At 40.2% G+C, this 16,958-nt stretch overlaps 1 gene segment (V, D, J or C); it reads right to left on the reverse strand.

Moving 5' to 3' along the window:
* LOC126064595 (immunoglobulin heavy variable 4-38-2-like) overlaps positions 1-14,117 on the reverse strand; it is a 267,760-nt gene extending 253,643 nt beyond the window's left edge. Inside the window, 1 exon segment of the V gene segment in view lies at positions 14,033-14,117. Within this exon segment, the coding sequence occupies positions 14,033-14,099 (67 nt within the window).
* Positions 14,118-16,958: the final 2,841 nt, after the last annotated feature.

Below are 16,958 nucleotides of genomic sequence, written 5' to 3' on the forward strand. Positions count from 1 at the left end.
AAAGAGAGAGTGGAAGGAGGGAGCGGGCTGTCTCATGGGGGAGGGAGAGTAATTGGGAATATGTAGCAAGTTGTATATAAGTTTTTATGTGAGAGACTGACTTGATTTGTAAACTTTCACTTAAAGCACAATAAAAAATTATTTAAAAAAAAGTGAAACAATGCAAGGTCACATTGACAGCTGGTTGGTTTAAAAAAAGTGGTGTGTATGTACAGTGTAAAATCATCAGCACGTGAAGAGGAACTAAGTTCTGATACCTGTTCTGATATGGATGAATCTTGACAATATTATGCCTAGTAAAATAAGCCAAACACAAAATGAGAAATAGTGTATGAATTCTCTGACATGAATTACCTAGAATAGGCAGAAGGCAGGATGGCAGTTATCATAGTTTGGGGGAGAGGATGGGGAGTTATTGCTTAATGGATATGGAGTTTCTGTTTGGAATGATGAAAAAGTTTTAGAAGTCAATAGTGATAAAAGTTGTTGAACATTTTTAATCTAATCAATATCATCCTATTAACAGATAAAGCCAGTTAAAATGCAAAGTTTACATTCTGTATTGAATTGTGTCCCCGCCCAGAATGTGTGTCAACTTGGCTAGGCTGTGATTCCCAGTATTGTGTGGTTGTCCCCCATTTTGTGATCTGATGTGATTATCCTGTGTGTTGAAATCCCTACTCTCTATGATGTTATTGAGGCAGGATTAGAGGCAGTTGTGGGTACATATTGAGTTAACTCTCATACACTGCTGGTGGGAGTGTAAAATGGTACAACCACTTTGGAAATCCATCTGGCGTTATCTTAAACAGTTAGAAATAGAACTACCATACAACCCAGAAATCCCACTCCTCGGAATATACCCTAGAGATACAAGAGCCTTCACACAAACAGATATATGCACACCCATGTTTATTGCGGCTCTGTTTACAATAGCAAAAAGCTGGAAGCAACCAAGATGTCCGTCAACGGATGAATGGGTAAATAATTTGTGGTATATTCACACAATGGAATACTACGCATCGATAAAGAACAGTGACGAATCTCTGAAACATTTCATAACATGGAGGAATCTGGAAGGCATTATGCTGAGCGAAATGAGTCAGAGGCAAAAGGACAAATATTGTATAAGACCACTATTATAAGATCTTGAGAAATAGTATAAACTGAGAAGAACACATACTTTTGTGGTTACAAAGGGGGGAGGGAGGGAGGGAGGGAGGGAGAGGACTTTTTATTGATCAATCGGTAGATAAGAACTGCTTTGGGTGAAGGGAAAGACAACACTCAATACAAGGAAGGTCAGCCTAATTGGACTGGACTAAAATCAAAGAGGTTTCTGGGATAAAATGAAAGCTTCAAAGGTCAGCGGAGCAGGGGCTGGGGTCTGGGGAACTTGGTTTCAGGGGACTTCTAAGTCAATGGGCAAAATAATTCTATTATGAAAACATTCTGCATCCCACTTTGAATTGTGGCGCCTGGGGTCCTAAATGCCAACAAGCGGCCATCTAAGATACATCAATTGGTCTCAACCCACCTGGAGCAAAGGCAAAGGAAGAACACCAAGGTCACATGACAACTAAGAACCCAAGAGACAGAAAGGGCCACATGAACCAGAGACCTACATTATCCTGAGACCAGAAGAACTAATTGGTGCCCGGCCACAATCGATGTCTGCCCTGTCAGGGAGCACAACAGACAACTCCTGAGGGAGCAGGAGACCAATGGGATACAGACCCCAAATTCTCATAAAAAGACCATACCTAATGGTATGACTGCGACTAGAGGAATCCCAGAGACAATGCTCCCCGGAACTTCTGATGGCACAGGACAGGAACCATCCCCGAAGACAACTCATCAGGCATGAAAAGGACTAGTCAGTGGGGGGGAGAGAGATGCTGATGAAGAGTGAGCTAATTAAATCAGGTGGACACTGGAGAGTGTGTTGGCAACTCTCGACTGGAGAGGGGATGGGAAGATAGAGAGAGAGGGAAGATGGCAAAATTGGCACGAAACGAGAGACTGAAAGGGCTGACTGAATAGGGGGAGAGCAAGTGGGAGAAGGGAGTAAGATGTATGTAAACCTACATGTGACAGACTGATTGGAATGGTAAATGTTCACTTGAAGCTTAATAAAAATTAATTAAAACAAAAAAAAAAGAATTAACATGTCAATTCAGGAGTTATAAATAGTGCCGTAAAATGCTAAGTTAAAACAAGAGACAGCAGAAAGAGAGAAAAAAGGAGCAAAATGAATTATGACAAATATAAAACATCTAGCAAGGTGCTAGATTTTAATCCAAGTATCAGTAATAATTTTGAATAGAAATAATATAAAATTACCAATTAATAACTAATTTACATATTGAATAAAACATCAATATTAGAAATGTTATTTAGGAAAAATCATTTTAAATACACATATGTGGAAAGGTTAAAAGTAAAACATAGAGAAGGATATACCATGAAAACATGAACCAAAAAAAGTCATAAAAATAACCTTGAGAAGCAATATTATTTTCAGACAGAGTAGATTCTTATATAAAGGTTGGTTATTGGGGATAGGAAGGGCATTACAAAAACTAAAGTGAACTCTCAAAGGTATAACAGTCCTAAGTCATGGAACTAAATAAGAAAAAGACAAAATTTCATTGTATTTGGATACTCCAACATTCCTCCCTCTGTGGTTGATAGCATAAAGAGTGAGAAAATAAGTATATTATATATAAATTCACTATAACCTTTGGGAGCTGGAACTTGAGGGGACTACCTTGTTTTTCTGGGTCTCACAAGTGTTCCACCTTTGAAAATGTGCTTGCCACTTATTATCACTCTCTATTAAGACTCCTACCTCATAAACACCCAGTGAGTTTTCATTTTCTTACACATTTCAGCCTCATAAAGGTTCTTGCTTTTGAAGGCTTTACTGTATTTGAATAGCGTTACCAACCTGTTAGGAAACCCTGGTGGCATAATGGTTAAGTGCTATGGCTGCTAACCAAGAGGTCACCAGTTTGAATGTGCCAGGCGCGCCTTAGAAACTCTGTGGGGCAGTTCTACTCTGCCCTATAGGGTCACCATGAGTCAAAATTGACTCGACGGCAGTGGGTTTGGTTTGGTTTTGGGTTTTATCAACCTGTTGGAAACCCTGGTGGCATAGTGGTTAAGAGCTATGGCTACTAACCAAAATGTCAGCAGTTTGAATCCACCAGGAGCTGCTTGGAATCCCTATGGGGCAGTTCTACTCTGTCCTACAGGCTCAGTATGAGTCAGAATCTTCTTGATGGCGATGGGTTTTTGGTTTTATCAACCTGTTGGAGCACTGGTGGTGTAGTGGTTTCAAGTTCAGCTGCTAATCCAAAGGTAGGCAGTTTGAATCCATCAACCACTCCTTGGAAACTCTATGAGGCAGTTTTACTCTGTCCTATAAGGTTGCTATGAATCAGAATTGACTCAAAGGCAATGGGTTTGGCTTTTGGTTTTATCAACCTATTTGACCTAACTGCAATTTATAGAACATTCCACTGCTTTGCAATATCACCAATCAAAATATCACCATGTTTTTTATTTGAATTGCCTTCCACTAGCTTTGAAAAAGTCAAAATTTTACTGGAATATTTTCCTATATGCGTGTCTATTTCTCCCATAATTAACAAATATATTTAAGTACAACTAATGGCAAAACTGAAGGTAAATGCCATGTTTCCCAATATACAATTTGTTTGTAAAATTATTTTACTCCTAGGCTGTATGTTTTCCATTCATACACTAGCACACTTTCTTATTAATAAATTTAAGTGAGCCCTGCAGAGACTACCCAATAAGCAAGGTATGCATGGTTTTACCTGTGTTTACTCACTACTCTGTAGTGCACAATAAAAATCCATGTGAAACTGTGCACTACAGGTTAGTAAGTGAACACAAGTAAACGCATGCACAACATGCTTAGTGGTTAATCCGTCCCTGGAGCCCTGGTCACAAAATGGTTAAGTGCTTGGAAACTAACTGAAAGGTTTGAAGATCAAGCCCACCCAGTTGCTCTGTAGGAGAACAACCTGGTAATTTGTTATCATAAATATTAAAAAAAATATATTACAGACTAAAAAATCCTGTGGAACAGATCTACTAGATCACATTGGGTCAATTTGAGTTGAAAATCAAATTGGTAGGACCTACCAACAACTATTACCAACAACTGTAATATTACTGGATTGTTAACTATAAATTTAATCAGTTATCATTTTTTTTTTCAGTTTTATAACTTTCATTACTTTACTGGTTGCAGTAACACATTTCCTGTTTCATAAAAGTGGTAATAAGACACTTGTCCAAGCAATAAATAAACAAATAAATAAATAGATAAATAAATAAATAACTTCTCAGATGAGAGAAGAAAAAATATACTAGACAGATGCCTTTCCCCGGCTAGTTTTCAAGTTGCAATATTTAGGAATATGTGTACCGTAGAAACTGTAAATATATTGATCAAGTGTCTCCTTATTTGTATAACTTTAAGGGTCCTAGTTTTGTGGTTCGGGTTTGTTATTAGGTGCTATCACATCAATTCAGACTCATTGTGACCCCATATGACACAGGGAAGCTACCCATAGTGTTTTTTATGCTGTAATGTTTATGGAAGTAGATCACCAGGCTTTTTCTTCCACAAAGCCACTGGGTGCTTTTGAACTGAGAATCTTTGCTTAGCTGTCGAACACTTAACCATTGAGTCACAAGGGCTCCTTGCTTCAAGTATATCTAAGTACAGTTTACATAAAACAGCATTAATTTTGGAAGACGTACATTTCTATTAATGTCGGCCGGGTTTAAGGCTTTATACTAGAGTTCCTCAATCTCATCCCTATTGACATTTTGGGCGACTTAATTATTTGTTGTGGGAAGAGCCCTGTGCATAGTATGTTTTTTTATCAGCATTCCTGGACTTTCAAACTAGTGCCAGCTGTACTTGTCCCCAAATGTGAAAAATTAAAAGTGATTCCAAGAATTGCCATTTGTCCCTGGGAGCAAAATTGTCCCTGTAATATATGGATAATAGTGAGGTATACAAAATTACGCAGGTCATTCTAAGTTAAAGGCATTGTGTGAACCTAGATTGAATAGCACTCATGAGACTGAGAAGATTGGAAATCCATCTGGAGGTGGGGGCAGGCTTGAGGTTGAAAATGACAGTAATTTTCTGCATTAAATATTTCTAAATCTGGAAACAAATGGCACAAAATGGTATCCGGAATGATGAATCATCAGAAGTCTCATCAAAAAATATTGATGTGGAGCCTATCCTGGAAAAGATGGGAAAGACAGGGCAAACTCCTTCCTGTGAAAAGAAGTCATGTTCAGAGTCATAATGTTTCCCTAGAATCATTGTGTACGGGGTCCCTAGGAGGTGCTGAACAGGTGTAGAAATTACAGCTTCTGAGAGGAAACCCTTCCATGGCTTCTTCCCCTGTACCTGCTGACAAAATGGGCCACTAAGCTGAGTGGGTCCTGAATATTTCCCACAGACCATTCCCTTTTGGCCCCCTGCAGGGAGGTTTATATCTGGGCACACACTGAATTCCCCCACAGTGATTCTGGCACAATAATACAAGGCTATGTCCTCAGAATTCACAAAGCTGAGTTTTAAATATACTTGTCTCTTGGAGGTGTCCCTGGTGATATTGTTTCGAGTGTTGGGATATAGACTGAGCTTCCAAATTCCATATTATACTGTCCCATTCTAGACCCTTTTCTGAAGCATAGCAGATCCATCTCACTGGATAAAGTGAATCCAGAAAGAGAACAGGTGGGGGATAGGTCTGCAAGGGCTTCAGCACTCCTGGACCTGACTCCTTCAGCAGCATTTGTGACAGGTTACCTGGGGACAAAGAGCACCACCCTGAGTCACGTGCTCAGACAGAGCATCTCCAGACCTTCATGTCGGAATCTCTAAGACACTCACCTCTGGAGCTGCAACCAGAATGAGAAATAGCCACATGTGTTTTGTTGTCTCATGGATGACGTCCAAGACTTCAAGAAAATATTCTTCAAGGTGGGGAGGAACCAGAATTTAAGTAAATGTGTGCTGTGATTTCTTCTGGCTACCTAAGGGTGATTTGCATGAGGGAGTTACATTCATATACAAAGGTGAAAAAGGGTAAAGGGAGGCCCCTTTTTCCTGTATACTTGCTGAATAAGGGATGTTATCTCTTCCACTGGAAGAACAATCCTCTCCTAGGTCTTTCCTTCACCCAGCCCAGTGTTCCCTTAATTCATATCATGACATATTTTTGCCAGTAGTCTAGATGCAGCTAAGAATCAAGGGCACTGCGGGGGATAGAGTCAATGCATCTCTACTCCCAGAAATGGATAGAAAGATAGATTGGTGCATAGATAGATCAGTAGATAGACAGACAGACAGATGTACAGATGGATGGACAGATGGACAGACTAGATAGATTGATAGATAGATAGATGATAGATAGGTAGATAGATAGATAGATGATAGATAGAGAGATGATAGAGAAATGATAGACAGATAGAGAGATATAGATAGAGAGAGAGAGAGATAAATAGATGATAGTCTGACACACAGATAGATAGATAGAGATAGATAGATACTAAAGATAAGTGGATGGACAAACAGATCAATAAATATAAAATATTCACCACAAATCTAAGACTTTGTGAATGGTCACACACCCATTTTGATTCATTTCACACCTCCATTAAACTATATGATGTTTAATGTATTAAAAAATAGCCCAAAATGTTGATACAGTAACTAAGTGTAACAAAAACACTGAATTCAGACAAAACTGGATCCAAAGTAATGTTTATCATACATTGGAATGATTTTGAAGACCCAGTAACTCTGGTGAACATTTCTTCACCTGAAACATCTTTACTACCAGTATAGGTAGTGGAGCAGAATGCTTGCATGCCAAATTAAAGTCCTTCTTCTTTATTATTATTATTATTGCACACACTAGATATTTATGCCTGGATAGTAATCATTCCTATTGTTGTTCAAAAGTCCACCAACTCACTAGTTGTCCTTTTTCCCTAAAGCTGAGTATCTGCTATACATTACTGAGTCTGTAGACTGTCTCATTACAGGAGAACTTTCAGAACATAAGACTTCATAACCAGAAAGAGTTAGCGCAAGAGCCTCAGCTCACCAACATGTTGAATCAGTAACATGGTCTTTGTGGACAACTCACAAATCCTGGAAGTATCCATTCCTTGTTCTCTGATTTGCTAACAAAAGATATTAGATTGAGTGAAATCGGTTTCCATTTCTTTGGAGGGAATAATATTCATGGTTCATGGAACTACTGCTGTCCTCAAAATGAATTGCAGAAGGGAGGAGCTCACCAGTGCCACAAGGAATCTCCCTGCTCAGAAAGCATGTACCCTGCGAAAACCATCCTGAAAGCTACGCCCCTGAATCCCTATGTCATTGAACCATGACATTATGTCTGAGATCCTGTGGCTATTTCTCAGGGTGGGAAATGTTTCCCAACTACAGGGATAGTGAGAATGTTCGGCATGTCTGTTTTTCAAGAAGAAGACAGATTCATTCAGAAAACTGGAGGAGAGATAGCTATAGACCAATAACATGTCATGCAACAGAGGATGTTAATTCCTCCTTCCTTGACTGCTGTGAGGATGTGAGAAATTAGAGGGTCAAAAAGGCAAGAAAAGTACTTGGTGGTAGATGAATGTTGAGAAGGAGAGGAAAGTGCTGAGAGCAAGGAAAGGGAGGAATCCCAGGTACCAACAAGAGCACCCTCCTCAGCCCCTCTGCACTCACTCCTGGTACTGGGTCCCTCCTGCTCTGTGATTCCTGAGCAGCCACTTCAGAATAGCCCCGTCCCAGCCTCCCTGCAGCCCAGGTTTCATCTAGGCTCCAAATGCCTTCCCCTCACTGCGACTCACACAGGGTCATGTCTTCCACCTTCGCAGAGCTCAGGCTCAGGAAATCCTGGTTCTTGGACATGTCTTTGGAGATGGAGATTCAACTTTGAAGGGATGGGTTAAGCACTTTTCTACCAGTGTTACATTTGTGTCTATTCGCTTTTGTCCCTTGCTAGGTGAACGGTGCGTTCAGTCCCAGCAGTGACCCCTGGTTGTGGTGGAGAATCCAGAGACAGCACAGGGAGTGGGTCTCTGCTGGTCTCAAAAATGCTGGCTGATTCCTTTAGCTGCACCTGGGACATGACATCTAGGAACAGGAAAAAAAGAAAAAAAAAAAACATTATTGATAAATATTAGGAAAACATTATCTTGGTAGTCTCTTTTTTGAAAACTCAAAATACTCACAGGGTGATGTAATCTCTAGATGGAAGCACATCACCGGAAATCTTGTCATTTCTAGACAAATTTCTAATTCCTGGAGAGCCCAGCCCACAGTGTGAAGGTTCCTGTGAGATTCTGGGATTTAACTTGGAACGGGAAGACTTGATTTTACTGTGGGAGGCCCCAGGAAGAAATCAGGGAAGAATCAGCTAATGTCTCAATGTCAAATTTAGAAGCTGGAAGAAGAAAGTTAGACTCACTCCCCAGGGATGGCTCTTCCCTTACTTACAGCTTAGAGACGTAGACCTGGAGATCATCCCTGTGTTCCTTACAGACAGAAGTTCCTTTGATGATGAGAAAAAAAAATACTTATGAGAATGCCCTTTTTCTTTTGATAGGGAAACACTTAACTTTCAATTCTCTTTCTTCTTTCATGTTATTTGACACCTTCATCCTCTTTATTTATCCTAACATACCACTGGGTAGCATTTGGGAGGACACAGGGTCAGAACATATATGGAACATGCTGCTCCAGAGACCACAGATTTTGGTTCACATTCAAGCTCAGGTCACTGGACTCTTCCTTGCTTGCTCTTCACCTCCAGAACAGGCCTTGCAAATAGCTACCAACAGACATTAGCTAACAGAAGTGGATGTAGATTCTTCCGGTAAGATACACACAGAGTTTGTGTTCAGTGATGCTAAGTCATAATTCATAGCCATGAAGAATTTATCTTTTTCCCTCTTCCTACTCTTAGCACAGATCTGAGCATATTCTCCTTGTACTCCAATCTTCCAGGGCTCTGGCCTGAAAGGGGTTCATGACTTGCCTCCACTCTCCCTGGACCTCTTTAACTCTCATGATTCCTTGTTCTCAACTGGAACTACCTGCATAGTTCTGTGTATGGACAGTCCATAAGTGCCTACTTGTGAAAGTATAGATTTCCTAAAATGTATATTAGTATGAGCACATATTGGTGTTTGTGTGTCAAATGTGTGTGCCTGTGTGCACATGCTGAGAGTTAAAAAGAGGTTTCCATGCAATTTGAATAAATATTATAAATGTTTAAGTCAGGAAAGGATTTTCATGTCTGTGAAAATATAAGAAGGCTGTATGAGGAGAGTTCTGTGAGCATGTGAAAATGACTGAAATGAGAAAAAAAAATCAGACTCTTACATACCTCAAGTCCCTAGAGCTCTCCCTTTTCCACACGATGGCCCAGGTGGCCAGTATCTCAGGAAGCCCTCAAACTGGGTTATGTATCCCATCTCTTAGTCCCAATCTAGATCAGATAAGTCACTTAGCCAAGGTGAACACCATAACCAGCTGCTCTAGGGTTGTGGCACAAGGAAGTAGATGACCCAAGAACTAGGTCAGTCTCATCTCATTCTTTCTCATTGGCATATTCTCGTTAGAGGGAGGGTTACGTGAGGTTAGGTGCTGGTGCATGCGATGTTCAGGAATTCCATAGATGGAGCTTCTCCAAGGGAAAGTGCAGGCAAGAAAGACATATCCATGTGCTGAACAAATCTAATAGCTCTGAGGACACTTTACTAAAAATACAAGAGCACATTTCTTGGGTAAAACACATTTAATATAGTTGCATGGCATAAGCCAGGGATGCATATTGAAGTCTATGAAGTTGTACAATATTGCCTCTAATGCTAATTGAGGCACAATGAAGAAACACATCTATTACTTCTTTCTGTATTTTCTGTATAACTTTTGAGAGCTGGAACTCGATGGACTGCCTTGTTTCCCCAGGTCTTACAAGTTTTCCACCCTTGACAACATGTTCATCCCTTTTCCATCACTCTTTATTAAGAATCCTACTTCATAAACACCCAGTGAGATTTTCTTCTCTGTTAGTTTTCAGCCTTATGAAGGTGCTGGTTTTCTAAGCTTTTATTCTATTTGAATAACACTGTATTAGCAAACCTGGTGGCGTAGCGGTTAAGTGCTAAGGCTGCTAACCAAAAAAGCTTGACAGTTCGAATCCACGAGGGGCTTCTTGGAAACTCTATGGGTCAGTTCCACTCTGTCCCATAGGGTCACTATTAGTCAGAATTGACTCCACTGCAATGTTTTTTGTTTTTTTTTTAGTCAACCTATTTGACTTAACTGCAATTTATAGAACATTTCACTGCTTCGCAATACCACCAATCAAAATACAACCATGTTTTTTCTTTGCTTTCTCTTCCATTACCTTTTATGAAGTTAAAAACTTAGTGGAATGTTTTCTTATATGCATGTTTGTCTATTCCAAACATAATTAACCAATAAATTTAAATACAACTAATGACACAACTGAAGGTAAATACCATTATTTCCAAATATAAAATTTGTTTGTAAAATAAAAGTTACTATTAGGCAGGGTGTTGGTACATTTTTCGTTCATACAGTAGCATACTTTCTTATTAATAAATGTAAAGGAGCCCTGCAGGGGTGGATTACCTGATAAGCAAGATATGCATGGTGTTCCTTGTGTTCACTTACTAAATTGTAATGTACAACTTCACATGTTTTTCCCCACATCAAAAACCCGTGTGAACTTGCTTCCTCCAGTTTAGGAAGTAAACACAAGTCAGATCACCCACTCCTTGACTCTGTAAGCTCTTGCTTGCCTTGCTTACTGGTTAATCTGCCCCTGGAGCCCTTTTCTGCAGTAGTACATATGTATCATCCACTTTAGCCCCTTTCTGAGTGGATGGTGGTTTCAGTCCCAGCAGTGCATCATGGGACAGACAGGTGAGTATAATTACAAGGGAGGAAAGTGGACTATTATTGTGTGGAGATGTCAAAGGGTCTGAATATAATGTTGTACAAAATATGAAGATTAAGCATTACAGAAATTGACACCAGAAGCACAAATGGGGGCGGGGTTTGGTGATGGAATAACCTAGAGTGTTGCCTTGGGAGGAAGAATCACAGATCACTCTAAAATTTCCTCTGCACCACTAGGTGTGTTCAGTTGCTCAATGGTTCATTGACCCCCATTAGTATTGTGGTCGCCAGTGAGATATTTCTCAGAATTTACCTAGACAGGAAGAAATGTCTGAGCTGAAGTTCAAACTCTGAAGGCTTCTTTTCCCACAGGGATGACACTGCTGCCCCCTGATGGCCACTGTCAGTGATTCGATCAGATAATACCTTAGAAGTGTTTAGAAGAGATGTTCTGTAATACAGTTTTCACTGCTACGAATATTGTAACTTAGATTAAGTGCAAAGGGGAGGCAGATCCAATTCTATCAAAGAGTACAGTGAAAATGTAAAGTAAGATATTTCACTTAGTACAATATGTAAATATTCATTATAAATTCAAACTATTTCATACAGTTTGATTCACTGATATTACAATTTGGAAATCATAAAGGTACAACTGGAAGTAGAAATACAAGAAATATAATGAGCTCTACATCAGTCTCAATTGGTGGCAACGATAGCATTTGGGAACAATTATTTCTTCTCATATGATTGTGGTAACCTGAACACATAGTTGTCTTCATATTATTTCTATGCCATAATTTATATATATCTAATGATAGGAGGCTGTGTGTCTTTACATTTGTTTAGCTTCTGTCACTCAATCAATTTATATGGGAATGAATCCATATTTTCATATCTAACAAAAATGGATTGATTTTGAAGCTCAGCATTTCAGTATATTCATATACACAAATTATTCAGCTATTTTCCTGTCGATGGGTATTTGGATTGTTTCCAGTTTCTGGTTATTATAATGAAAGGTACTGTTCAGACTGAAGTTTTAGAAACAGGAAAACAAACAAACAAAAAAATAACAAGAATAGCAAATGTGGACAAACTGCAAATTGACAACTTCAACACACCAGTGAGCTGAAGGTGCAACAAAAGAGAAAATATTTTTTTCCTTTCCTATAATTTATTTTATCTTAGTTATTTGTTGATAATTTTGTTATTGTTGATAATATACACAGCAAAACATACACCAAGTCAACGATTACGACAGGTACAATTCAGTCACATTGATTACATTCTTTAAGTTGTGCTTTCTCTCCATGATGTTATGACTTGTTCCCTCCCCATTAACATCAATTCATTGTCCCCAAAGTTTCCTAAGCAATCTTTCTGGTTAATATTTTCAATTTTATCCAATAAGTAGTTTTCTTTAATTTCTCTGAACTTCTGTGACCTTGTCTTTAAAATGAGAAACATATAATGCGTGGTTTACAAGGCTGTTATGATGATGAAATAATAAAATGCCAGTAGAGAATTTAGCACTCTCTCCATCACATAACCATTGCCATGGAGTTGATTTCAATACACAGTGACAGTACGAAAAAAAAAAAAAATTCTTTTTTTTTTTTTCTGAGTAAAATAGCCCCATATTTTACCAAGGCTGTAATTTTTAAGAAAACAGACTTTCATGTCTTTATCCCGCTGAGTGGCTGGTGAGCTTAAACTGCCAACATTTTGGACAGCATCTGAATGTTCAAACAAGACTTGCACAAACAAGGCTATATTGCCCAGCAAAAAATAAATAAATAAATAAAACATTGCTGTCAAGTCAGTTCGGACTCATAGAGGCCCTAAGGGACAGAATAGAACTCCCCATAGGATTTCCAAGGCTGTAATGTTCAAGGAGATGCTGGTTGGTTTCAACTTCGGACCTTTCAGTTAGCAACACAGTGCTTAACAACTGCACCACCAGGGCACAGCAAATAGAAGACCCTTAGTCAATGGTAGCTATTAATAGGAATACCCACTTAATGATATGTAGCATTTTATGTAACCCAAAATTACCCCAGAAATATATGGTTGCTAATATCGACATGTACAACTTTACCCAAGTCATTCTAAGCTAACAGCTTTGAGTGAACCTAGACTGAGGAGCACTCATGAGAATTAAAAGTTTGGAAATTGATCTGAAGGCAGGGGGCAGGCTTGAGGTTGAACATGAGAAAATTTTCCTGCATTAAATATTTAATATTTCTAAACCTGGCAACCAATGGCATTGAATAGTATCCCCAATTCCAAACAGAGATCTCATCAAGAAATATGTGAAGCCTGTCCTGGAACAGATGCAGAAAGACAGACAAAACTCCTTCCTGTGAAAAGCAGTCAGGTGTAGCGTCATGAAGGTTCCCTTCAATCACTATGCTTGCAGGTCCCTAGAGAGGCACTAAACACGTGGGGAAACCATAACTTCTAAGAGGAAACCCTTTTCTGACTCCCTTCCCCTGCACCTGCTGAAAAGATGGGTCACTAAACTGAGTAGTTCCTGAACATCCCCTACAGACCATCCTGCTTGCGGCTCCCTGCAAGGAGGTTTGTGTCATGGCTCACACTGACTTCCCCTCACTGTGTCTGTTGCACAGTAATACATGGCCATGTCCTCAGGATTCACAGAGGTCAGTTGTAAATAAACTTGGCTCTTGGAGGTGTCCCTGGTGATGCTGAGCCGGGACTTCAGTGCTGGGTTATAGTATGTGCTTCCACCACTACCAGCTATTGCACCAACCTATTCCAGCCCCTTTCCGGGAGCCTGGCGGACCCAGTCTACACCATAACTGGTTAGAGAGAATCCAGAGACAGCACAGGTGAGGGACAGGGTCTGCGAGGGCTTCACCACTCCTGGGCCTGACTCCTTCAGCTGCACCTGAGACAGAATACCTGGGGACAAAGAGAACCACAGTGAGTCATGTGCTCAGATGCAGCATCCCCAGACCTTCATGTCTGAATCTCTGAGACACTCACCTCTGGGAGCTGCCACCACAAACAGAAAGACCCATAGGTGCTTCATGTTCCCGTAGATGAGATCCATGTCTCCCACAAAATGTTCTCCCACATGAAGAGGAACCTGAATTTAAGCAAATATATGCCGTGAGTTCATCTGACTAGCTACCTGCAATTTGCATGTGGGAGGTGCATTTGTGTGTAAAGGTGAAAAAGGCTGAAGGGAGGCCCCTTTCTCCAGCAGTCTCACTAGTTTAAGGATGCTGCCTGTCCCCTTGGGAGAACAGTCCTCTGCCTGGGTCTTCCCTTCACCAAGCTCAGGGTTCTCTTAATAACCAAGACGCTCCATTCACTCAGCATATGTCAAAGTTTTAGAAGTTACCTCTCAGGTTCCAGGGAAAGAGACCAAAATCCTTGGGGAAAGTAATTCTTCATCCCACCGGACCTTCGCTTCCTCGCAGGTTGTCTCTGCAAGAACAATTCAAGTGTGCCTGGTGAGATTCCTTTCCTCTAATTCATGACCTGAGGTGTTTAAAAGCTGATCCAGGGGGTGGGGTGCCGACAACAGGGCTTATCTTTGGTTCACTTGGCACTCCTCTGAAGCCCTCTATTCTCCCCCTGAGATACACTATGTTGTAAAAAAGGTAGATTTATTCATGTCCTTTTTCTATTTTTCAAATCCTGCCTCTTGGGCCTGAATTTTGTCAGGGTTTCTTACATAGAAAACTTTATTTCTTCTTGGATTATTCCCTTCTGTCTTTGGCCATATGCACACATTTTCTATGCATCATTTCCCCTGAATTCAGGAATTGCTAAATTCAACTCTTCTTTTAACTATTAGCATATTATTTTTAATAGAAAAAAATATGGACCAATGCCAAGAGCAAGCTAGTATGTAAGCCTTCCTCTATTCAAAAGACAGAACAGCAAGGGCCTTTGTGGGAAGATTTGTGATAATGATGCCATGAGACGCCTTCCCAATATCTCACAGGGTTGAACACCAGAACCATTTCCTTGTCCTGAAAGCACATTAGAACACCAGGGTGTACACAGAGAAATGCAAAGTTCTGTTTAGGATCACGGAAGCTCTGTTCATCACCTGACGTGAACCCTACAGACCCCAGATCTGCATCCACCAAGGCTGATATTTTAGTGACCTCCGAAATTCTAGTTTAAGCAGAACGCAGAGATTAGTGGTTACCAAGGGTTGGAAGGAGGCGCAGGAAGGGAATGACTGTTTAATGAATTCTGGTTTTCCTTATACGGTGACGAGCAGGTCTTCGAACTAGATAGAGTTGATGGTTGCATAACATTGTGAATGCACTAAATGCCACTGAGCTATACATCTTAAAATGTTTAATTTTAAATTATGTGAACTTTACCTTTTTTTTTTTTAAGATACAAAATGGACCCATAGGTGTAAAAAGGCATCTAAAGAAAATTCTCTTTTCTAAAAAGAGTGACATGATTCTCAAAGCAAACGACAATATGAAAACAAAACAAAACAAAAAACTTGTTTTTCCTTTACTACAATAGGAGCTGCTTTGAAAGTCATCCTTGTTAAGGTGACCAGGGATTGATGATTGTGTGCACACTCTACTATAAAATGTGAAAAAAAAATTTTTTTGTTTGAAATTAAGAGAAAATAAATAATACAATCCTCCAAATTGTAAATAGGGTTTCCTGTGAATCTGTTGCTGGGCAGTTCAAGAGAAGCTAACTCAAGACACAGTTCAAAAGTCCATTTTTGCTCAACCCAACACCTGTTCCTGGTTCTGGTATCTGCGTTTTGTGGTCCTGAGCAAAGCTCCTCTTCCCTTTTAGGCAGGTTTGTGTGCTTACACTGTCTTCCCCTCACTGTGACCCTGGCAGAGCCATATATGTAATGTCCTCAGCAGTCACAGAGCTCAGCTATAGGGATACTGTGTATTGTACATGTCTGGGTAGATGACTAGTTGGCCTTTGACAGACAGCACATAATGTCAGTACCACCCAGACCTGTAGTACATATTTCACATGCACTGAAGGCCTTGCTCTGCAGGCTGCCTGATCCCATTCCAAGTAGCAGGACTGCAGGAGACTGAGTCAGCAGAGAAGGTACAGGTGAGGGTGAGGGTCTTTGAGTAACTCACCACCTGAGGGCCCGACTCCTGCAGCTGCAACTGGGACTGGACTCACACACCACACCCATTCCCATCGAGACCATAGAGGGTCATAGAGGTTTTACAGGTTTGACGACCATAGATAGCTCTTGGATGAACAGGGGCCAAAGCTACACAAGGGAACTTCCAAAGCTAATTCCTCAGGCAAGCTAGATGCAGGCAGGTGGAAGAGGACCAAGTGATGACAGCCACATGTGTGGGTTGAGTTTGGAACCTCCCCAGATTCCAGCATTGGCAACTTTACTTTAGTCACAGAGTCCCAATGTACCTGCACTGATTGATTGGCTCTCATTCATTCTTTTGGAGATCTGAGAGCCAGACACACAAGAGACACTCTTCTTTACCTACGACAAATCAGTGACTCAAACAACCAACCTACCAACGAACCAATCAAGCAAACAATCTATTCCCTGTAGGACCTATATTCCAGGGTATTATGAGTTAGCTCTCATTACATCCTCCTCACAGACTCAGCCAGAACTACACTGCTGCAGTAAAAACCATGTGATCAGCAACTTCATGTTGGAAAACACACAGAGCAAAACAGAAAGTTTCATCTTCATGATTGTCCTTCAGCTGGATTCTGCTGCTAGTTCACTAATTATTGGTAGGAAATGCAACGTCTTCACAGAAGTTTCATTTGTGAGGGTATAAAAACAAGTTATTCAATTAATGGTAATCCTCGTGACATAACAAAGGCTTTGGGGATTTTTTTTTTTTTATCTTCTCTTTATTGTCAGAAATCACAGACTTAGGACTTTGGTAATGATTAATAGACACATTTG

This window comes from Elephas maximus, chromosome 21, assembly GCF_024166365.1.
Source record: "Elephas maximus indicus isolate mEleMax1 chromosome 21, mEleMax1 primary haplotype, whole genome shotgun sequence".
NCBI lineage: Eukaryota > Metazoa > Chordata > Mammalia > Proboscidea > Elephantidae > Elephas > Elephas maximus.